Source organism: Sylvia atricapilla, chromosome 5, assembly GCF_009819655.1.
Source record: "Sylvia atricapilla isolate bSylAtr1 chromosome 5, bSylAtr1.pri, whole genome shotgun sequence".
In the NCBI taxonomy this organism is placed as follows: Eukaryota; Metazoa; Chordata; class Aves; order Passeriformes; family Sylviidae; genus Sylvia; species Sylvia atricapilla.
The window spans coordinates 15,062,459-15,085,910 of record NC_089144.1 but is presented as its reverse complement, the minus strand read 5'-3'; the positions used below and the strand labels follow the sequence as shown (position 1 = coordinate 15,085,910).

General features: G+C 37.3%; 1 protein-coding gene across 1 annotated transcript in view; it reads left to right on the top strand.

Moving 5' to 3' along the window:
* SEMA3A (semaphorin 3A) overlaps positions 1 to 14,696 on the top strand; it is a 165,567-nt gene extending 150,871 nt beyond the window's left edge. The window contains exons 15-17 of the mRNA XM_066318760.1: positions 2,994 to 3,061; positions 8,725 to 8,867; positions 10,389 to 14,696. Coding sequence (XP_066174857.1) covers positions 2,994 to 3,061; positions 8,725 to 8,867; positions 10,389 to 10,844 — 667 coding nt within the window. The 3' untranslated portion in view covers positions 10,845 to 14,696. The remainder of the gene's footprint in view (positions 1 to 2,993; positions 3,062 to 8,724; positions 8,868 to 10,388) is intronic.
* The last annotated feature ends 8,756 nt before the right edge of the window (positions 14,697 to 23,452 follow it).

Here is a 23,452-nt window from a genome sequence, read left to right as displayed (position 1 = left end):
GATGTATCCTAAACAAATACTGATGACAAAAGCTGCTCATGGAACATCGGGTTCTGGTTTTGCACCAGGAAACAGAGTTAATCTGGGAAAAGCTTTTTTGTGAAATTCTTTAGAAAATAGTTCAAGAACCCATCCCAAAAGGAAAGCCAGTCAAATTTTCTCAGCTACATGGGCTGAATTCTTAGTTTTGCTGGTAGCATAGTGGTTTCTCTGGAGGAAGGAAAGGAGAGGGAACAGTGAGGTTTTCAAGCAGAGTCTAAAAGATTGATATGTTCTGAAAAGTTTTTAGTATTATAAGTCAATATGGTTGAATACTGCCTCTGAGTTCAAGGAGACAGCAAGACCAGGAGTCGCTGAATCACTGTTTTCTGCTACTTCCTGCTACTCTTTATCCCTGAACCTCATCTTTCCTCAGCATTCCTAACACACTTTCCTGCTCCCAGCCAATCTCAAGATCCATAGAGCACATCATCCTGTCATTCCCCTGCTTACACTGATGGAAGAAACAGGGCTCTTTGTCTTTTCCTTATCTCTCCGACTTACTGCTGCAGATGGAGCTCAGTTGCCATCAGGGATAAAGTGACTGGGACCTCTTACAGGGATTAAGGGCTGGGGGTTACTGGGGCCAAACCGGGTTGCACAGCTACAGGAAAATCTTGGGGTGCAGGATTTACTTTTCAGGAGGCCGCTGTGAAAGAAAAAGTTAGTGCTGGGAGCTGGGACCCGAAAAATGCATAAGAAAAAGTTACTGTCTCTGCCACTTCCCCCCAGTTTTCCCTTGGCAGCAGCAGCAGCAGAGGTCTGTGTTACTGGGAGAGAGGATCCTCTGTTCACCTGGTACCTGCTGTACCCATTGCCTCGAGCCAGCTCGGAATGCATCGATGACAGAAATCAGCATTGCTTAAATGTCAACATTTCCCCAATAATTAATTCTTGTAATTTTAGGCTCCAGAAATATTGGGAAAATTGATTCCTGAGGCAATTGTACAGATGCTTTACTAATAGTTGAGTTTGGGGTTTGGGGTTTTGTTTTGTTACTTCGTTTTTGGGGTTTTTTTAATGAGATTTTATAAGTTATGATTTTATTTGCTTTTCTTTCTTTGTGTATTTTGCAAGTCTAAATGACAGTTCAGAGCTCCTGCAGTGTGCCCACTTTGCTTTACTCTGTGCAGATGTGTTCTGGTTCATATTGCATAAATCACTGTGTTGATACAATGGTGATGTGTGCGACATTTTCCTGAGATTCCAGCTAAACATTTCATTCAGACTCCATTGACACTAATATGAGGCTTTCCACAGACTTTTTTTTTACAAAATGTATTCTATAAATATGCTGTTTCAAAATTTCGGAAGGAGTAGCAAAATCTTATGGTTCCTTATATCTTGGGTGTGATTTTGTCATTGGTAATGAGTAATATGAAAATACTGGAAATTATGATTCCTAAATTTTTTTAATCGTATATCATTCAGCAGAAGATTCCTTCTTACTAAAGTGTGCTAAGATGTCCTCACTCATAATTTTAAAGAAGTTTTTATTCAGAAAAATATATAAAAATGCTCGTCCAACTGGGTTTTTTTTAAAGAAAGAAATCTTTTGCTGTACTTAACGTAATTAGTTTCATGTTCAACGTTTCAGTAGCTTTCAGTGGAAAAGAGTATGGTTAAAACCTTTCAGGCAAGAGACCTCAACTGTGCAGTTGTGCCTCTGTGAGAACTCCTGGCATGTGCTGATGCTGGGCTCTTAGTGAGAGCCTGCAAATAGCGCTGGTGTAGAGAAGAGAAATGGTCTGTGCTGCAGAACAATGGCTTTTAAAAATGTGGGCTGTTGTCACAAGGGAGTGACCAACAGGGCTTTTTACAAGGCTACTTGACTTTTGCATATCCGTTGCTGGATACCATAATCTGAAATCGCAGCATTGTTCAGCAGCCTAATCCTCTTTGTTCTCCTCTAATTTTGCAAGCCCTCAGGCTTTCTCCGATTCCTAAAGTAAAGTACTTACACTTGAAACACATCTTTGTTTGCCTCGTTCTTTTTTTCTTTCTTTTTCATATGAAACGCTTTGCTTTGGCTCAGTTGAATTTTGTGTCACAGCTATTTAAACAAAACTAGGAGCAGACAAAGAGAGAACAACACATGAAAAACAAAACTGTATTAAAAAACTCACTTCAATGAAATACAACATTTTTTAGCACCGATTAGTATGTTTTTCAAAAGAGCAAGTATAATTCAAACTGGGAAAAGAATATACTGTGTTAAAAAGACATGCAATCAAAGGTAGAATTCAGACTCAAGCTACAAAAGATAGAATAAATGGCATATCAAAATCTTCCTTTTCAAGTTTTTTTTTTTTGTTGTTGTTGTTTTTTTTTGGGTTTTTTTTTTTTTTTTCTAAAGACAAAACCATTTGCAACAGTTTTGTAAAAGGTTTTATCAGAAATGTTTTGGTGAAACCCATGATAGCTGAAATGATCTATGCTTTTAAATTCAGATTTTGGAGAAAGTACAGCACTTCAGCATTCTTTCAAAGCCACCCCCTTAACATTTCATCTATCTAAAAGATGCTGCAATACTCAAAGTATTCTGTACTTGCACATATGTGTACTTTTGATGTTAAACTCTACAGTATGTATTTTAGTCCTTCAGCAGTCCCTGTAGCTGTGAATCAAGTAATGAATGACCAGTATTGCCCACACAATTAAAATAAACTTTGTATTTGTTTTTATTTGGTACTAATAATTAGCAGTAAACATTATTCATTTATTTAGTATCTCAGTGCAAGAGGTATGTATTTGCCAGTTTCTGAAGACTTCACCTGTAAGAGTAAAGCCTGATTCTACAAAACAATAATGCACAGAACATAGCAGTAACAATATGATTTCCTTATTAGCATTGTTTAGGTGCACTTGTGACCTCTGTAATTATATAAATGTTCCATTTGTTGCTGTTGAGTGCTTAGAAGGGCACTAACAGATTTCAAATGTGATCTTTTCAGGCGCACCAGAAGACAAGACATCCGAAATGGGGACCCACTCACCCACTGCTCAGACCTGCAGCATCACAGTGAGTTACGGGCACCACTGAAGTGCAGATAATTTGTATGTAATTTACAGACTGTGCACAAGTAGAGTAGGAAGCATGAGAATGATTTGTTGATGAAATTATCTCGAACATCTGCAAAAGATGAATATAATACATCATTATCCCAATTTAGATAGCTTACAATGGCCTGGATCAGACACTGAAGTCTATTTGGGTTTGGTTGGGGTTTTTCTTTTGTTGTTGTTTTCCTCAGATGAACACTTTAAGCATTTTAATTTTCCTGCTTCTCTTCCCTAACAATATCACACCATCACATTAGGCATATTAAATCAGAAAAGAATTGCCTTTCCTTCATGACATCAAGAAATATGTCCATGTTGCTGTGCATAGTTTGCATAAGATGATAGCCAAATCAAATTACAAACCAAATGTGTTTCTCACTATCTTGGCAAAATATGGAGTGACCTTTGTTGGTGTCACACTAAAAGCTCTGAAGATCAGGATGTTCTTACAGCAGGCATGTCCCCATGTGCTTTCAGCATGGGTTTTCTTAGATATATTTTGGTTTGCTTTTTTGTCAGCTGTTTCATTTTCACAGTGTATTGATCAGCCTCCTTTCCTGACTTGTTTGACTGACAGACTTCTCACACTTACTAATTTGTTGCCAAACTTTTCAGAAGACCTTCATTTAGAAAACTAAAAATGTCCATTATGCTGTAAGTGAAGGGAACACTAAGGCAATGCTTCCCTCTGCTGGAAAAAAAGGATTCTTCATGATTGTGGCATGTCTACAGGAATTTTTCACACAGAATATTCTGAGTTTGAAGGGACTCATTGAGTCCAGCTTTTAACTGAATGGCCCATACAGTGATCCTCAATCCTTCAACAATGGTGTAATTAGCACCATGCTCTAACCAACTGACCTAATCTTAGGGTTAAACCACTGTGAAAAATGAGGAGGGGACTGAAAATGGAGATACTTCAAAACCCTCTTGTCCTTCCAGTCCATTTAATAGCAAAAATTATAAATAGTCCTCAATTTTACTTTTGTGTTAGCTATAATTCACTACCAGCATGTTTCACTAATAGTTTTCTCTATCTTCATTTCAATCATTTGAAACTCACAAGTGACATTCCTATAGCTTTTCTTTTTACTCTGATTGTCAGACTCATGCCAAGTTACTCAGAGGGAAAAATGAGTTTTGAAAGTGCACAAATAGACCGTGGTCACTATGTAGTTGTCACATTTTGAGAGCTCATGAAAGTACACCTAGTTTAGATTTGAAATAGTCAGTTGTGACTAGTAGAAAGCTCACAAATTTCCCATTGAATTGCATGATATCAAATAATTCTTACACTGTGAAGATAAGACCATCCTTATATTGAGAATGAAATTTTCAGTTACACAGTAGGAAAGTTTCACCAGGCACTAAACATTGATTTTAATACCAGCAGAAGCATTTCTTAACTTTACATCTTTACTCTCTGAACATTTTACTCCTGCGCAAAACTATGAACTGGTCTACCACAAGTTTGTTCATTTTAATGTTCTGTAACATTTGCTAGCTGTGTTTTATACAATTGTCAGTCTGGGGTTTTTTGTTTGGTTTTTTTTTCATAAATGAAAAAAGCATTTCAAAACACTTTGGATTTATGTCTTCCCATATTTGGTAAACATATTTGTCTGAAAAAGATACTTTCTGTCCAAAGGGAAGAGAGTAATGAGTTTTTTTCATTAATAGAGTCATGAGAACTCAAGGTCTGGAAAGTTATTATATGGTAGACCTGATCAAAAGGTGTTTTAATACAGCTTTGCCAAAATGAGCAGAGCAAATATGAACAAAGTAAGACAGCATTAGAAGGATCAGTAAGTTACAAAAAATAGTGAGGGAATGTAGTTCTGGATCCCAGACTTGAAGGATGCATGTCATAGTACTTAATGAAAGGTTTAGATTGGTCTTAAAAGAAATTTTCTCTAAATCACTTGAGTTGTAAATCATTTTCCTGTATTTACTTGTCATTTGCACATGATCATACACAGTACAGTGCATGGCCTATAAATTTCCTATGTCAACTTATGCTGAGTTTTTTCTTTGTGGCTAGTAGTTCCCTGGACAACAGATGAAGAGTTGGGTTTGTCTGTAGCCAAAAACGGCTTCAAAAATAATTTACTACTTGTCTACAGATTCATTTGCAGGAAGTGCCAGTTGATTCTCCATGTGAATCGACAAAACCATGAAAAAAGAATACTATCTTAATATATAGCTTTTAAAGGCATTGCAGAAACCAACTTTGCAATCAGCCTGAAGCAATAATATTTTTAATAATGTTTATGTAGCATTTTCAATTGCTCTTTGGTGCAAATGTATAAGAAGTATAAAATGACTGCACAGCAACATTAGAGGGAGCTATCCTTCACTGTACAGCTGTTTGCCCATACATTAATGTTTGAATCTAAAAGCATGGTCATCTTTGTGCCAGCTAAAGGAGAATTTTTGTTTAAGTGTAACTTACTCAAGCTATCAATAAGTAATCAAGTTTGGGTTTTTTTGAAGAAGAACTTGTTAAAGAAGAGATACTTTTTTTTTTTACATGATTTATCCCAGAGGAAGTTCAAAGAATCACTCTCATTTAAACTGTATTGTGAGATTCATTCATCTGCAAAGCAATCTTGGTATAAGTACTTAGCCTTTCATACTTCTTCGGTTATGTCAGAAATTATGTACTTAAAGGATATTTATCAGGGTAGTAAACTGATACTGCTGTTGGGTTCATTATGGGAATTACTGCTTTCAGACAGGATTTTGGGCTGAAATTCATTACCAACTTCATGACTTCTGTAATTTTCTAATTCCTCCAGCTGCTTTTCTGAACTTCTTGGACTTTCATTCTTCCATCCAGTCTCTTCAGCTTCTCAGTCCCAAAGCTGCACTCTGATCCTGTGATTATTCCATCACTGCTTACTTTCTTGCACTCCATGTGCTAAATATTGCATGAACTTTATAGGCATTTCTGGACCTGCCTTCAAATCACTGAAATGGAAGCTGAAGGATCTCTAAAAGTCTTCCTCTCTCATTGTGTGTCTGTCACCCATACTGTGTTTTCTACAGATGTGAAAGAGGACTTCATCCACTTTCCATGGCGTTCTTTGACACACTAGAATGTCATAGACCAGATCCAAGGAAGCAGAAGTTTGAAATGGTGTCAGAGTGCACAGTTTCTAAAGAACTTGTGACTAGCTTCTTATCTACTAAAAACATTCTAGGTACCTAAGTTTTCCAGCAGAAACTTCTCTATATACTTAAAAATATGCTGCTACTCAAGGGCCATAGGACTTTTACCAAAAAATACCTGGTTTTGTCCTTTATACTGATATTTATGATTTAGAAAACTGCTTCCCCTGGATCTAATGAGAAAAGTGTAACGTGATCTGCCACTGTGTAATTCACTTGAGCTAAGCCATATTCAGTAAAATACAATGAAGTGGAGCTGCAAGCCCAGTAAGGAGTAATCTGTAGGTTAAATCATCCTTTTAGGATATTGGAGATGAGGACCCAAAGTTCACTTAGGCTTAGAAATTTGACTTGATATTCCTACTTCTAATACAAATACCAAACTATCAGATTGCTGTTGCTGAGGATGGGCCATTCTGCAATTACAATTCAGGGAGCCTGGGAGAGGAATTAGACAAGGTGTGCATCATCCTAGAGTGAAATCCCTGTGTTTCCATCCTTTATTATGGAAGCCTGTAAATCACTATTTCACAGAAGTACAGCACTGGAGCAGTAACATATGTGTCCCAGGCTATAAAAGGGGATATTTTCTACTAAGTGTCTTACACTGAAGGCCTGTGTTTGGTGTCTGTTGTGGATTCCAGTTCAGATATCAAACAGCTTCTCTCTGTGCGAGGATATCTGACTGCCTGCTCAGCCGTATGAATTTTGTTCCTTAATTAGAGCATCTAACTTGAAACAGAAGAGTTCAGTACGTCAGTCAGCTATTCAGTGTTAAATCTGGACCCATTAGTTATTTACAATCTTTATCTTATCACTTCTAACTTTATTCAGTTAATATCTTCACATACTTCCTCTGTTTCAATGACACAAATTCACTGTGCTCCATCTCAGACCTCACCGCCTTGACTATGTTCTATTCCACTTGATTTATCCTTCTCTTGATCCTTTGCTTTCTACTTCATTCCTCCACTGCTCCCTATCTTCCTGACCCATAGCTGTACTGACATTCTTCACAGGAATGTAGTTTATGAGAGGTGTCTTAAAAGTTGTTTCACTCGGTTTTTAATAGAACACTCCACTGGTTAAGAGGTTCCACAATCCAGCAGAGGAAGGCAAGCAAACCCATTTCCTATTTGCTTAGTGATAATAGGCCATTTAATGTTTTCTGAGAACTGGGTAAGCACTAGTCCTTATTCTGCTCCATATCCCTTCTGCCATCCTCTCTCAGGGCTGAAAGCCATTATAGAAAGTCACAAGTGATTCTGTATCCATGTAAGCCGGGAGCTCAATTTTACTTTTACCTTTGTCACAGTCATCTAACAAACAGCCTCTGTTTTCCAAAAAGCATAGCCAGTAGGAGAAGGGCACAGCTGGGAGCAAACAAAACTGGACAAAGGATTACTCTGACAGGGTTTTAAATAGACATAATTTTCCTGTTAAAACATATCAAAAGTAGTTCCTTAAAGATTTCCAGGGCTAAAAATCAAATGTGAACAATGGAAAGAAAGACAAAGAATGGCAAGGAGTCAGGAAACCCCATGAGATCAACACAGTGTTAAACAGCCTACCCACCCCTTCCTCCTCATCTACTCTTCAGGATTATTGTTCTGTTGCCACTTAAGGCCATACCAGCATTTAAAGAGCTAAAGTGGAGAGTTGAAACATGATGCCTTAAAGCCTCTGCGGTATTGGAGAAGAATCAAATACCATATAGGTCTGATAGCTATGTGATATTTCCAGCAAGTTGATGAATATCTTGAAACATTATTGTTACAAAAGGAAGTAATTTATTTAACTTTCTTTTCTCCCTCCCATAATGTCTGGTTTATTAACCTCATTACATTTCCATAAATTATATCAGTATGAGAGGAAATGATTAATTGAAGATCGTTTCCTCAAAAACATTATTCCTGGTCATTAACAGCTTCAGCAAACTGCATTGCCATATAATCTAAACACATTATTCTACTTTTAAATAGCCTCATGTTTTATTACTTTGCTCTAAAGTATTATGACCATAGAGCCCAGGAGGCATCATTACAAATATTCTGCAACTACACCCTGAGTTTTCTCATTGCATACAGTTTGCTATTAAAAATTCTTGTCATGTCATAGATGTTTTCCTTGATGAATAATAATGAGGCTTACACAAAATTTCACAATTAAATTCATTAACTGCACATATTGAGATGTTAACAGCTGTTAGGATTTAAAATAACAATTAAAAAACCCCAAAACCCAGTAAACCAAAAAAACCTACCATGGGTCCTTACAAAGATAGAGGTGTTGATGGAGATTTTTCAACTGGTATACTGATAAGGGGAAATTTTTTTAAAAGTTTTATTTTTAAACACTTTAATGAAGCCCAAGTTCTAAACAAAGAAATTACTTAGCAATTAAGGGTTAGTTTCCTAGTAATTTTTTTTCTTTCTTTTTCATGCTTTACAGATACCCCAAATGGTCAGGCCCTGGAGGAAAAGATTATCTATGGAGTGGAGAACAGCAGCACTTTCCTTGAGTGCAGTCCAAAATCTCAGCGTGCTGTAGTCTACTGGCAATTCCAGAAGCAAAATGATGATCGCAAAGAAGAGGTACACTAAAAAAAAGGAGATGCCGCTATTTTTCTCTATAAAGATAGTCTTCATTCTGAGTCCTTCCCAGAACAGTTTTAGTTGATCAGATCTTCTCTGGAATGTATGAGTTCCATTGTTCTTCTGCATATTCTCACTCTTACTTCCATAAAATCCTGTAAGCTCCCTAATAGTTTTTACAGATCGTTACAGCAGCAAACATTCATACACATCCTCTCCTTGCTGGGACTCCCTGCAAAACACACTGGTTTGCATCAGAGATCCCAGAAACAGAAAAAGCTAGCACTCTGTCACCTGAAACATCATACAAAGATTATACAAACTTAAATATCACAAAGGCCTTAAAATTGCCTTTGAGGAGAAGCTTAAATACTTTCCTCTAATCATACTGTTTTACTGAAGCACAGCCTGGCAGGGCATCCCGTGTGCTGCATGCTCTGAGACTTTACTGCAGATAGCAGAGTCAGAATGAAGAACTGAGAACTGTAATGGAGACAAGAGTATGAAAACTTTTATTTTCATCAAAAGCAGTATTCGTAGAGCCAGAAACGCTTTTTTTCCCTGTTTGCATTACGCTAAGTTGATACTTTATTTTTCTCCTTCTTGTGTCACCAACATTCTTATGTTATTAATCACCCAAGTTTTCAAGTGGTATCAAGTCAGGTCACACATATCTTGGGAGAACAATCTACTCTGGTAGGTAGGGAGGTCAAGCTACGGAACAAAACCTATTTTGTTACATTGACGTATTTGTAAGTATACATAAATATATTTAAAGCATGTTCAGAATAGTTACATTAGCTGCTTTAAATATTTTTGTTTTGTTTGCATAAGTAGTAAATTATTAAGAATTTATTCTCAGTGAGAAAACAGCAAGCAGGTTCATGCCTTTTCTGTCTGCAGCAGCATGTGCATTCAGAGAATGAGGTTCCATTCTAGATAGGAATTAATTCAGAAAAAAAGTAGTATTTTGAAGAGCTACTTTTTGAATATTAAAATTTTGAGATTTGGTCAAAAATAAATTGCTTGTTTGTAAATTTTCCACTTAGGCAAAACACACTTCTATGCATGAGGGTTTTTGTAGTAAGGAACAAAACAGAAAGACAAATAACCTTTCCTGTAAATCGATCTAGATTTAACTAAAAGATAATGGTGAATGAGACCTCAGTAATACAGCCAAATGAATCCATGTTGACTCTGCTGATTACAGGCTCAGATCTTCTGTAATCTTTCCAGCAACTCCATCTGACAGAGCTGAAACAGATTTTTGTTCAGCAGCAGTAGTTACTAAGGGGTAAATTCCTAATTCCCCAAACTCTTGGCATTATATCAGTTTTTCCAAAAGATTTGAGCCTTTCATGATAACAGATGACTGGCAAAGGGTTTTTGTGGGTTTGGGAATTGTTGGCCAAGTCTTACCAGTTAAAAGGAGCCGTAATAAAGAAGTAGCATGGTTAGAGGATAATGTGGCACTTATATGAAAAAATAACTGTTGAAATTACCACTTTTTTCCCAATACAGATAAAAGTGGATGACCACATGATCCGGACAGAGCAGGGCCTGTTGCTACGAAGTCTCCACCGGAGAGACTCTGGTGTTTATTTTTGCCATGCTGTGGAGCACGGCTTCATGCAAACCTTGCTCAAGGTGACCCTTGAGGTGATCGATAACGACCACCTGGAAGAGTTGCTCCATAAGGAAGAAGATGGTGATGGCTCCAAGATCAAGGATGCCACCAACAGCATGACCCCCAGCCAGAAGATCTGGTACAGGGACTTCATGCAGTTGATCAACCACCCCAATCTCAACACCATGGATGAGTTCTGTGAGCAGGTTTGGAAAAGAGACCGCAAACAGCGCCGGCAAAGGCCTGCCAATGCGCAGGTGAACACAAATAAGTGGAAGCACCTACAAGAGAATAAAAAAGGTAGAAACAGGAGGACCCATGAATTTGAGAGGGCACCACGTAGTGTCTGAGCTACATTACCTCTAGGAACCTCATCCAAGTAGAAACTTGTATAGACAGATAACTGGAAAAAAATGCAATATTCATGAACTTTTTCATGGCATTATGTGGATGTTTACAAGAGTGGAAAGTTCGAACAGTTTCCACTACGTTTAAATAAAATCCATTTCTAACTTTCCTAGCAAGTCCTTCCTCTCTGCTCTGATTCTAAAACCAGAAAAGACCGGAGTTTCAAGGATGATAACTCATCTGGACCTAGCTTACTGCTCAAAAACTTCTGAAGTATTCAGCAGGCAAGTTTTGCTTTCTCTTTTGATGGAGATATAAAGAAAATGCTGTATTTCATGCTTACAGAAAAGTAAAGCAAGCCCCACCTTTCATCATCAGCACTACCATTTCTAGACTTATATAAAACTGCATGAACTCATTAAGCTGATGAACGTCTAAACACGTGATTGGACACAAGGATTTTGTTCTTGTTTTGTCTACCAGTTCTCCTGTTTATATGTGCTAGAAGAGGAAAAACAATACTGAATGAGATTGATTGTAGAAATCTGAACAACATAAGCCATCCATCATCTGGAAGAAAAAAAATGTGGAGTACACTGGCCTACTACTGATGACTTCTTTCAGCTTTGATCTAAAGATGTATTTTATTAAAAGTATAATTTAAATGTACCATGAAAAAATATACAGCAAACATTAGCTCTTTTCTAAAATAGATTAGACTTTTTGTCTTAGAAATACTGTACTTCCTAATTATTGGTTTAGAGGAAAAAAGACAACTTCCAATTATGACGGCTATATTCTTTTGTTTGGGAAAACTTCCAAGGGAGCTGGTCACACTGCAGGTAACCTCCTCCCCTGTCAGTAATCTTTATGACATGTAACTTCAAAGCAATTTTAAAACTAAGCTATTTTAACATGAAAGTCACTGTATAGGATGGAAGTATTCTGCATTCTGTTTTTCTAAGTATGGTATTTGAAATTATTCAACTTGTATAATACCTTGCTTATAGATTGAGCCAGTGAAGAGGAGAGCATTGATTTTCAGTTGTATATTTTTTTTTTAATTAAAAAAAAAACAAACAGCATTAAAATACCCTCTGCTAATTACACTCTTGCTTTCTTGGTTCGTATTTGTGAATGCTAATATTTAAATACTGATGCTCATAGACTGTCATATGTCCATGAGCAAAACTCACATTCAGTTTAAGGAGTTGTCTTCCCAGCTCTGTTGTAGAGATTTGTCCACACTACTGACTCTCAGTGCTCTGTTCTTTCTGTGGACCAGATCACCAAAATGCAAAGAAACAGCACTAGGCCATATAAATAACCCCAAAGCCAGCTCCCCATTTTAAGATCTGAGGGACAGTTTTATCTGTGGGTGAAATCTGCTGAAGTAGTAAATGGGTGAAGTTCAGCTTAGGTCTAGTTTATACTAACAGAAAATTTGGTCCTTCACTTCTGTGTTATTCTGTATACAGGAGAGCAAACAGGGTAAAACAGACAATGTAGTTGCATCATAAGTGTCAGTTTAGGGTTATAAGTAGTGGATTTATTCACCTCAGCACAGATGTGCCTTTGGTCCCCAGTTCTATGGTGTCCAGTTCTTTTGAGATCATCTTTCTCCAGCCTCCCATATTTTACCTTGGTAGAGTCTGTAAATGACATAATCTCAAGTAATGTCATTGTGGGGAAAATTACTAGAACAAAATCCTTAGTTTGCTAAAGGAGCTTTTATATAAAAGTGTGTCTGCACTGATGATTGATCTGTTTTGTTGTTATTCACTCTGTGGTATTTAATTTATCAATTTATTGCTACACTATCAATCAGCCTTATCAGATAAAATAAAACACAATTGCTGTGACAGCATCTCTCACAATGTGCCCCAGTCTCCTTGCCACTCACTAATTCAAGTATCCTTCTGCTTAGTGAAGCCTTGGCTTCCTGCCTCCATAGAAATTGGATTTTCACTAACAGCCAAGTTACTTCAGTCCCCTTTGAATCTTTTGGAGGGGATGAACTTGCAGGATTTTTTTGTCATTTAATTCTTCAGAAAAAAAAAGTCGTTGAATAGGCTAGGACAAGGCTGTAGGGCCATGATTTAAGAAAGCACTTGGGAATTTATTTTTAAAGCCGCTTTAAGTCTCTCTTATGTTTAACCTGACTCTTGTGAATTTCAGTATGCTGGTAAATTCCCATTATTTTGTGATGTGCTGAATATGGATGAATTAAAACATATGTTCGACTATGTGTTTCTCTGTGCAGAAGTATTAATTTTTCAGCTCAGCTTATGGTTAATTTCTGAGCACTGTTGTCAAATAAATTATTTAATTTTAATCACAGAACATTCTTTAGCCTTTTGTGAAGGGCTATTGTGTACCATCTAGTTACTACAATAGTCTTCCTTAAAAAAGGAAAGAGTTTTAAAATGAACCTTGCAGAATTCAATGGGAAAAATACAGATTTATTTAATAGACCCCAAATCACTCTGTTTCCTTTTTTACAGATTCATGGAATTGCTGTGTAACTTTTTTTTTCTCTTCGATGTTCATAGCAACTAGTTCTATAGCAACTTGCTACAAAAAAAAAAAAAAACTAACCAAAACCATCATTTTTCACAATGCATGAAGAGGGAACATATTAAATAAAGTCAGAATTCTAAGATATGTTTTTTTATACTGAGAAAGATAATCTGTGAGAACAAATTTACAGAAGTTGCAGCATTTTTACCATGACCTGGCAGTCTCATTAAACAATTGATATGATCATATCTTACAAATTTCAACCCGGTCCTCACTGACATGAGTAGTCTTGTTTAATTTTTTGTATTTGTTTATATAAAGAAGAGGGCAAAAGATCAAGCCAACAGTGGAAATTTTTGATTTTTAGGTTCATGTTGTGGTCAAGTTAAAGCAACACGTAATACTGATGGGAAATGAACTTTTTTTTTTTTTTCAGAAAGCATAGGCCTTAATGAATTAATGTATAGAAAGATGCCAAGCAGCTTCAGTAAGATTCCTACCCCTTTTTATGTCATTATTGTTTAAAGCAACATAAAGTTTGAAAATAAAGATTAAAATGGTATTTCTGTAAATGGCCAATAAAACCCTCTGAACCTCTAGTTAAAGACTTTAGAAAAAGTAAGTAAAAAGTTGTGTTTAAGCTGGAGAGAATTTATAACCAGAAAGATCTATTTTCATTTGCTTTAAGATATCCATCTGCAAGGAACAAAAATATATTGAATCTTATTCTTACTCATCTACTCTTTGCACTTGCACAGATCACTGAAATGGGAATTTGTTCTATGGCTCCTAAAAACTGTATGGTTACGTTAAACTGTAAGATTAAACTTAGAAAATGTGCATCTTTGCAGAACAAAGTTAAATCTTCATGACCCAATAAAGTCACTATGTAAAAAAATTAAATTAAATGCATGTGAATGCGCATTTACTGTTCCTTTTTATGTATTATTTAGTGAATATCAATGGTATGTGTTTAATAGTTCAGTTTTTGCTACCTACACATTAGTCAAAAAAGATGTAAATATTTTTGACTAGATAAGGAGGTACAGTGTAAAGTACTGTTATCTAGAGGTACTCCATTTTGGTGTGTTCAGCAAAATACTAAAATGCAAGATTTTGCCACACAGGTGATAGGGTGGTTTATTTGCTATGTCAGTGTCTGAGTTGTGCGCTTATTCTTTAAACGCATTCCTCACTGGATAGTAAATAATTTCACTTCTGTATTTATCACTTCAATTCAGATGGGAACTAGAAAACTGGAGAGAAAGTGTAATGAAACTGCTGCTGTAAATTATTTCTTTTAGCATGTATTCAGTTGTTAAATAAACATTTCTTCCAAATATTTGAAGTTCAGTGTCTTGACTGTTTAGACGGAAATGTGCCCTGTAACCTTCATGAGCATATGGAGTGCATTGTTGCCAATATAATGTGTATGAGATCTGTTTATTAGGCCAGAAGGATTGCCATTTGTATTAATGGCATTTTTTGTTTCTTTTTAGAAGACTACAAACTAATAAGCCTGAAATGAAAGGCAGGAACTTATCTTTAGCCTATCTTTTGGCACAGCTGCTGGGCTTGTGCAGTTAAAGCCACATACATACACCCCGACTCTCCCCTCTGCCCCTGAACCAAACTACAAATCAGCCTGGAAGACATGAATATGAGCAAGTTGCTGAACTTGATGAAATTTCACTCTGTGCAATGCTAATGGCTTAGAACAGCTATGCTGCTTCTCTTTGGAAACTGGCTTGCACAGAAAGCAAGTGGAATAAATCGGGTTCTGCCTGTTACCAACATACCCCTGTATCCTTAGGTAAACTTAGCAGCCACTTGGAAGTGCTTAGGGGCTCCATCTAAAAGTAATATGCTGTGGCTCTAAGCATTGTGCTAACAGCTAATAGGACAAATGGCTCTTCTGGAAAGCATGAAGTTTAAATATACCAGACAAGGAGTGGAGGAAGGAAAGTATAGTTATTTCCATTTGGCACATACAGAATTGAAGAATCAGCCAGTAGTACTGAGCCATCACTGATCCATTCAGCCTCACCCGTGCTCCTTCCTGTAGAGCAAGGATAGAGGAGTCTGGTTCAAAAGGATGCTGTAAGGATACTTAATGGTTACTACTGTTTTCTGAAATTGGAAATACGCCCTCAGCAGCAGCCAAGCAACTTGATGGGTTATAAAAGATGCTGCAAACACAAAAAGGACAAAATGAATATGGCAAGCCGTGCATCCACTAATTGAAAAAGTGGTAATTTTGCATTTCTGTGCGCAGCTTACAATTACAGAGGAAGACCCTTGTTTCTGGATGCAGCTTCGCTGTGGCCATTGCTAGAATTCCCTGCAGAGCACAGGTAAAATGAGTGTCCTCTGTTACTACTCTCTACGTTGCCAGGAAGGTACAATGCCCAGGGGCCACCTTCAATGACAGTGAGTGGGAAGAAAGAAGAAACATTACAGATTTTATGCTTATTTGTTCTGATATACAGATGCACAGATAGATACACATTTAAACAGCCAGCTTTGACTAAGATGAAATCCTCTTTTCTCTGAAGGATTTGAGGCTCTAGATGTAATTCTAGTACATCTCTGAATATGTTTGGCGGCCTCAGCTATAAATTGTTATAAATGTTTCCTCTGTGAAGACTGAAACACACTATTTTGTTTCCTTACAGGTCACATTCACTGAGCTCCCCATCAAACATTCCATTTAATGGCAGGCAAAGTTATGATTTTTTTTTTTCCAAAGCATAAAACAAAGAGACTATTATCCTTAGAATCCTCAGTAACAAGATACAAGTAGATCAGAGTATTAGTGACTCAGCCAGCTTCTTTGCTCCCCATAAATACTTGCATGAAAGGTTGGAGGAGCTTCATAGAAAAACTAGAAACTGTCGAGAAGAGGCCTTATTTGGGATCTTTTTGTCCTGGAATTTGTAAAAGGTTGACATTTTGGAGAACTTCAGAATGATCCGAGCTAAATCCCAAGGCTCTAGTGAAGCAGTATCCAAACTGAGAAAGTTTCACTTAGGTTAAGAAAGCAAACTCCCATTTCTCTCAGTAATTTTTCACCCCTCAGGAAATGAGTTTCCTCTTGCCTCAATATTAACCTGAAGTCGTTCTATGGTTTCTGTGGTCCTTGCTGAAGATTACTGTCTTTGACAACAGCTGAGGAGCCCCATTTCTGATTGACCAGCCCTCCTTGAGCTGCTTTTGTGTGCAGGTGCTCCAAACTATCATGTCTTCTACTCTTGTGACATCTGCTAATACTAGGCCTAAAAACGTCCTGTTGTCATGCACAGGTATAAAATCAGGCCTTGGTAGAAAGCAAAAACCATGTCTTCATTGAGCTGTGAGGTACCATGCAAGAATATTCCTGTCAGGAGGTTTTAAGGGATGCGAAGTTTCTGGTGTGGGTGCAGTAAGGGGTCTCTGAGGACCTGCCAGCCACAGCCTGATGCCCAAATCCAGGGCAGGGCAGGCAAGGGGACAGCTGGGGCAGCTCCAGCCCCTGGCTTCAGGCACATCTCCTGAGCATGAGCCCCCAGCTGCGTCTGGCTTTGACACGGCCCATGGGCAGGGTTGTGTGGGACTGGAGATGGAATCCTGCAGCCTCTCTGGGGCAGGCGCCGAGGGGCTGCAGTTGTGTTTGGGGCTGTGGGCAGGGTGGGATGAGCCCTGGAGTGGGCTGGGTCATTAGAGCTGCTCGGTGCAGCCAGGTGAACCTGATGCTTGGAGCCAAGGAGGCTCAAACACCCTTCCTGAATTGCTTTTAACCACCCCAGGTCACTTGTCTTCCACATTCAGAATCAGTTCTCTGCCTTCTGAAAGCCTTGATAAACCAACAGTACTGTAAGAGCACAATTTGCTGCCAGTTTGATGGGCTCAGTTTAGTTGATGTTGAAATGAAAAGGTAAATGTTACACCAAAGAAGTATTGTGCACAGGATCATAATCATGACAATAAGGATCTGGCCTTCTCCCCACATTTGAGCCTGCCAGGTCTGCCTGTGCATGGCCACATTCCACAGAGCTGCATCTGAGGCACCTGGGACAGGTGAAGGATGAATCTGATTTCATAAACAGGCCCAATAGTTTTTCAGGCTTTTCTCCCTTACAGCCTGGTGTAAATTAAATCTGATGCTGTGTCCTGGGGACAAAATTCTTCTTTTCGCCTCTCAACATGAGGTGCCCCTGCAGCCTGCATTACTTTTATGCTTTATCCAAATATATTGTATTCATTTCTCTGTGAGTTTCATGGTCATCTTTTCTTGTAAGTGTGTTAACGTGAATTGTGATTGCTTATGCAGAGGCAAATGGAGATGCATGTTTCTGCATGGAAAAAGGATAAAGAGACTATGGTAATTCTGTTAGATCTACTACATCAAGTAAATATCAAGTATGACTTGAACTTCTCATTCTTGCTATAGCTGCAGGCTGGAGAGGAAAAGAGTAGACAAAAGAAATACAGACATTTCAGCTATGTTTTGCAATCATCATTTCCTCAAGCCCTTAAGTTTCATATGTCACTTTTTTTCTGGGCTTGTAGCACTACATAGAAAACATGTATTGCCACAAACTGCTTTTGCTGAACAATACTACACTGAATAGCTCTATTAATCAGACCAAACAGATGGAGTGTGCCAGTTCCTCTGAAGAAAGCTTAACTTACCTCTTCTGTTTGTTATTTTTATTATTATAGCAGGACTACTGCTTTTCTTTTTGTAGGGGTTTTGTCAGCACTTTTATTCTAAAGCTCTGTCTTTAGGGCTTCATAATTTTGTCTACAAGTTGAAGGGTTTAAGTATAAGCTTTTAATCAACAAATAATTTTACAGTACCTTAAAGTAAATTGCTACACTGTGATCAAAATTCCATTTTGAAAACAAACTAAAAAAGATTACAACTTCAGCCATGCCAGGAAGTTGTTTTTGCACTGCAAAAAAAGCTATGAGTGGGGTAAACCTCAGTGAGCATAATGAAAAGTTGCTCACCTCGCTGGACTTTGTGGTTTTTTTGAAACATCTGTGTGCTTATCAGAGGTTCTGAATCAGACAGCAGCTTAAGCACATTCTTCTCTAATTATTTGTGACTTAATCATACATTGCTGTTCCTTAAGTATATCCTGGACTAGAAAGTTTTCTTGCTTCATGCCTGTCTCTTCATTTAAGCTGATTTTTAGTTGCTGTTCTATGTGAAGATAATGTAGACCCAGTTCTTTCCCCAGTTTAACAGATGTCTGATGTTCAGTACATATGAAAAAGACTGATTGTGCTATTTGCACAAACAAAAGGTAGTTAAGGAGAAATTATGTGTTTTGTTCTGTAGTATTCAAAATTTAAAGGATGGAACTGATCTGGATCTGTTAGAGCACTGTGGAATTTTTCACTGTATTTCTATTTTTTGATGAAAGATGTGCACACACCACTCTTATAAACATGCCAATGCTTCCAGAAATCAGCAAGTTGTATTTTTTGTCTTTAATGCTAACCAGTATACTTAGCTAGATCCTCACCCAAATAAATAAAGCTGTGTGCTCCACCACCATTTCTGTTGACTGGAATCCATCAAACAGCCGGGATACTGAAAGGTATGAATTCAATCCTTGTGCTATTCACTATGGCTCAAAATGTTCCTTACAAAAGCTAAACAGTTTGATGCCAGTGTAAAGCAATTGAATATAACAGGGCTTCAAGCTATGATGAATGTTTCACATATGTATCTGTGATCTTCACAAGCTGGAGGAGGAGAAACGGCTGAATGTAGAAAAATTAAAACTAGTAGTTAAGTTCATGGTTGCATGTCAAAACAGTAGACATAATGCAGCTGAAAAAAATCTTCCTTGGACACAGAGTGGATCACAGGCACGCTTGGCATATAATGTTTGTCTCCTAGAAATTCTCCTGTTTGGCATCCACTGTGCTTTGACAGTATGTTGGCAGTTGTACATACTGTTGCCTGACAGGAAAGTATTTCTGCAAATATTTGGATCTATTGTTAACACTAAATCCTTTTTTTTTTAGCTCTTGGATTTGGAAGAAGCTGAAACCTTAAGTAAAGCTCCAGGGATACTTCCAGGTATGGTGACATCAGAAATTATAGTTTGCTTGTAATCTCTGTGTAAACCATGACAAATCTTTCTAGGACTATTAGTGTTAGAAGTGGTATGTGGATGGAAATGAAGAACACCACAACATAATATCTGAATGTTTTTTATAGAGAGAAAAAAAGAAAAGTATAGTATAAATAGGGAACAACAACACAAAATGCAGTTTCCCTTTCAAGTCTCACTGTCTCCTATATTTTATTTTATTTATTTTATTTTTAAAGTTAGAAAAATATTTTATATTTTGTACAAGTAGGAGTGTTGCTTCTATTACAAGCATTGAATATTTTGGTATTCCTTGCAAGCCAGTTAAAAATAAATTCCACTAAGAAAAGAACTGCTTAACAAGTCCATAAAATGGACTCTATAACTGTTAAACCTTGACTCTTACACCAGTTGGGTCAGTTAGATTTATATAGTAGAACTAGCACATATATCACAGAGGTAATGTGATCTGTTGAGGAATACTCACTCATTTTCTCAAAGCAAGGCAGTGTACTATTTCCTCCCTTCAACTGACTTCCCAAAGTGAAACTTAATTTGTTAGTGCCAAGGAATTGCATCCCTAATCCTTTATTCTAATGATTCCTACCAGACATCTGATCCTTAATGAAGCCTGCAATATTTTACCTCTGTCATTCCTTCAAGCCAGGATTTTACCCCAATACCAGACATCTCCATAAGGATTTATCCAAATCATCAAAATAATATTAGAACTACAATGGTAAAAGAATTAAAAATGTGAAATATTTCCATAATAAATATAAGAAGTGGTTACAATCACTGGTAACCTCTAAAGACCCAGTTTTCTATTAGAAGGATAAAGGGATACATGCACATGCACTGGGCTCTTCCAGTTCATTTGAGTATTGCAGGCATAATGAACTGCTAAAAACCAGGAAAAGTTCTTGGAAATGAGTCAAATCTGCTTCCATCATAGCTCTTGGAAATTCCACCATTGTCTTTAATGGAACAGGATCAAGCCAGGATTTGCATTTCCTGCCATGAGTCACTAAAAGCAATGGCTTGAGGCATTCAAAGTCAGGATCTGTATGGAAACCTGTTTTGGTAGTGAATTAATGGAAAGAGGTGCAGAAAGAGTGTTGCCTTTTTAATAACATGAAGCTGCTACAGATAAGGTATCTTGGTTTGGAAAGACAGGTGTCTTCCAGGGAAAGCTGGAGCTTCCCTTGGAATAGAGAAGGTAAACCCACTTCCTCCAAATTATAATTTTGCAATTGAGGGGGCTTTCAGGCAAAGGTATGGGAACAGTTCTTTACTAGGAATATTAAAAATACAAATGTAAGGGTACAAAAAAAAAAAAGGCAAAAAAAAAATTTCCTAGAAACACTGAAAGAGTCAGAACACAGCCTGACACCCTGTTGGTCAAGGTGTTAGTAGCAGCCCAAATAAATCCTCCTGGAGTGACAGATGTGGTTCTGTTGGAGTAGAGATATCCTGTAGAAGGGTCCAGTGGTGGTGAGATAAGTCCAGTCGTCCTCTGAGAATCCAGTAGAAAACAGGCTGTCCTGCAGTTCTGAATCTCAGGTTTTATCCAGGTAGGAATGCTTGGCTCCTCCCACTGGGTGGAGCATCTCACAAAGGGTTGATATGATGTCATCATGTGGTGAGCCTTAATGGCTCATGAACAGCAGATATCCCCCGGAGGGATGATGTGCCCTGGAAGAGATAAAGAACACTGCTCCTCCTGGTTTTAACAGCTGGCCCATCAACAGAAGGCACCCGAACCCTTGCCCTGGAGTTATGATGAATGGGTTATACAAGAGATAAAGAAAACACTTCCCCAACCGGTTTCAACAGATGGCAAATAAAATACACAGTTTTGGTTACATATTGCAACCCAACATGTTTTTGCATTTGAATTTTAGGTATAATGGAAAGAAATGTTAATTTGAACTCCCTATCTGATTCACATAAAAGTTTACATTTGTTTTCTCACTCTGGAATTGTTTGTCAGTCTGTGGTCATTTAGAAAGATGACTGACAACACTTCAAAACCATACAATGACCAGATCTCTGCAGAAGATCTTGGTATTTGAAATAGACTTGGGGAAGAAAACTAAAGAGAACTGTCAATTTTTCATATAAACACCTCTAGGGAGTATAAGCTTCTAGTATTACCAAAGAAGGATATTTTCACATCATAAAAGAGCTCAGACTGAATTTTAAGCCAACTGTTTCAAGTCTGGGTTTTCTTTTTCAGTATCTTTCTGGAAATGTTGCTTTATAAGAATGGATTAATATAGAAAGTATGGTACTTGTCTTAAATAATTGATGTGTTTCACTCAGTTCCGTGTTTCAGAATAGAAGTACAAAGTGCTTTCAAGGACAGTTTTCTCTTTCTGGAACAATGTGGAAATGTAGGTAGTTTGAATGTGTTCGGGGCTGTTCATCCAGTTAGAGTTAGACAATCACGTTAGAGCTTTGAGAGGCTGAAATAAGTCTGCAACATATTAATTAGCTTGTGGGTTGTTAGGAAGGTACTGTAACAAAGGCTTCCTCATGTTGAACTGTATATCTTTCTGGATAACATGGTAAATTATCTTTATGAAGTATGTGTGTCTTTGTTTATTGGTTTCATCAGAAAAATTGTGCTTTAGGTTGCATATTAGTAAAAATGTCTTCACTGAATGGGTTGTCAAGATTCAGAACAGGCTTCAAAGAGAAGTGACTGTCATCATCCCTGGAGGTATTTAAAAGATTTGTAGATGTAGTGGTTAGGGGCATGTTTAGTGGTACACTTGGCAGGATTTGGTTTACAGTTGGACTTCATAAAAAGACATTTTCCAACCTAAATTACTCTACAGTTCTATAAATTGTAAGGTGTAAAGCTTCACTATTAGGATCCAAGAATTCATTCTTATTAACTCTTCACAACATAAGAGTCATGGACAAGTGTGAACAAGTGTTCTGGATGGGACCAGATCCATTGTGCCCAATGACCTGTCTGAAACACTGGTAGAAAGTCAATGTTCACATAAGACTACAACAACAACAACATCACAGTGATAATTCCCCAGAATAATCTAGCTTTCAACTGTTTGATATGTGATAAATTTGTATAATGCCCGCCTGTTACTTTTACTGGGACAGTCCTTGAGTAATCCATCTGCAGTCATCCTCTGTTTGCCTCCTTTGAATACTTACTTACATTAGAAGATTCACCTAGACTTTGTTTTCTGCTGGCCTCTAACTTCTTATGAAGTTTGCTCATTACATTCTGTCTGTTTGATATTCTCAATGTGTTTCTGCTTAGGTTAAATGATAATTTGGTCCTTGTTTCAGCATTAATAATATTTGCTGTAGTTTAACAACAGTTCTTCTTCAAGTTGAATAAATCTAATTCTTAAATATAAGATCCCAAAGTACATTTTATGTATCACATTGAGAAGAATTTTGCAGGCAAATATGTAAACATAACTATCAGACATTAAGAGATAACAGATATTTAAAACTCCTATGTAGCATTCAGTGCTAGTTTTTATTTACTGATGTATATTGTAAGATTGTAAAAAGACTTATGAATTACAATATTTGATCATACAATAAACAAGTGAGAAGATGACCTGTATTAAAATGATAATTACAGCCTAAAGCAAGAAAGAGCAGGTCAATACAATAGTCAGCTGGGAAGAACCACCAGACCATACTGAGATACTACTGATTAGTCTAGTAATTGCTTTATCACAACAGCTAACAAGTTAATGCTGAGCATTGTCTTATGAAATGTCAAAGATATTTTCACTGAAGACTGTGAGAAAACCAATTGCACAGCTGAAACTCTGTAGAATAATTCAAAAACTGGGATTACACTTCTTCTATCATTATCCATTTTATTTTTATAAGCATGATGGGAAACCAATTATGATGACAGCTGTGATAAGTCTTCTTTAAAAATTATACTGATTATGTCTTGTTTCCCATTATCCATATGAGGAATAACAAGAAAGAAAAATAAACCTGAT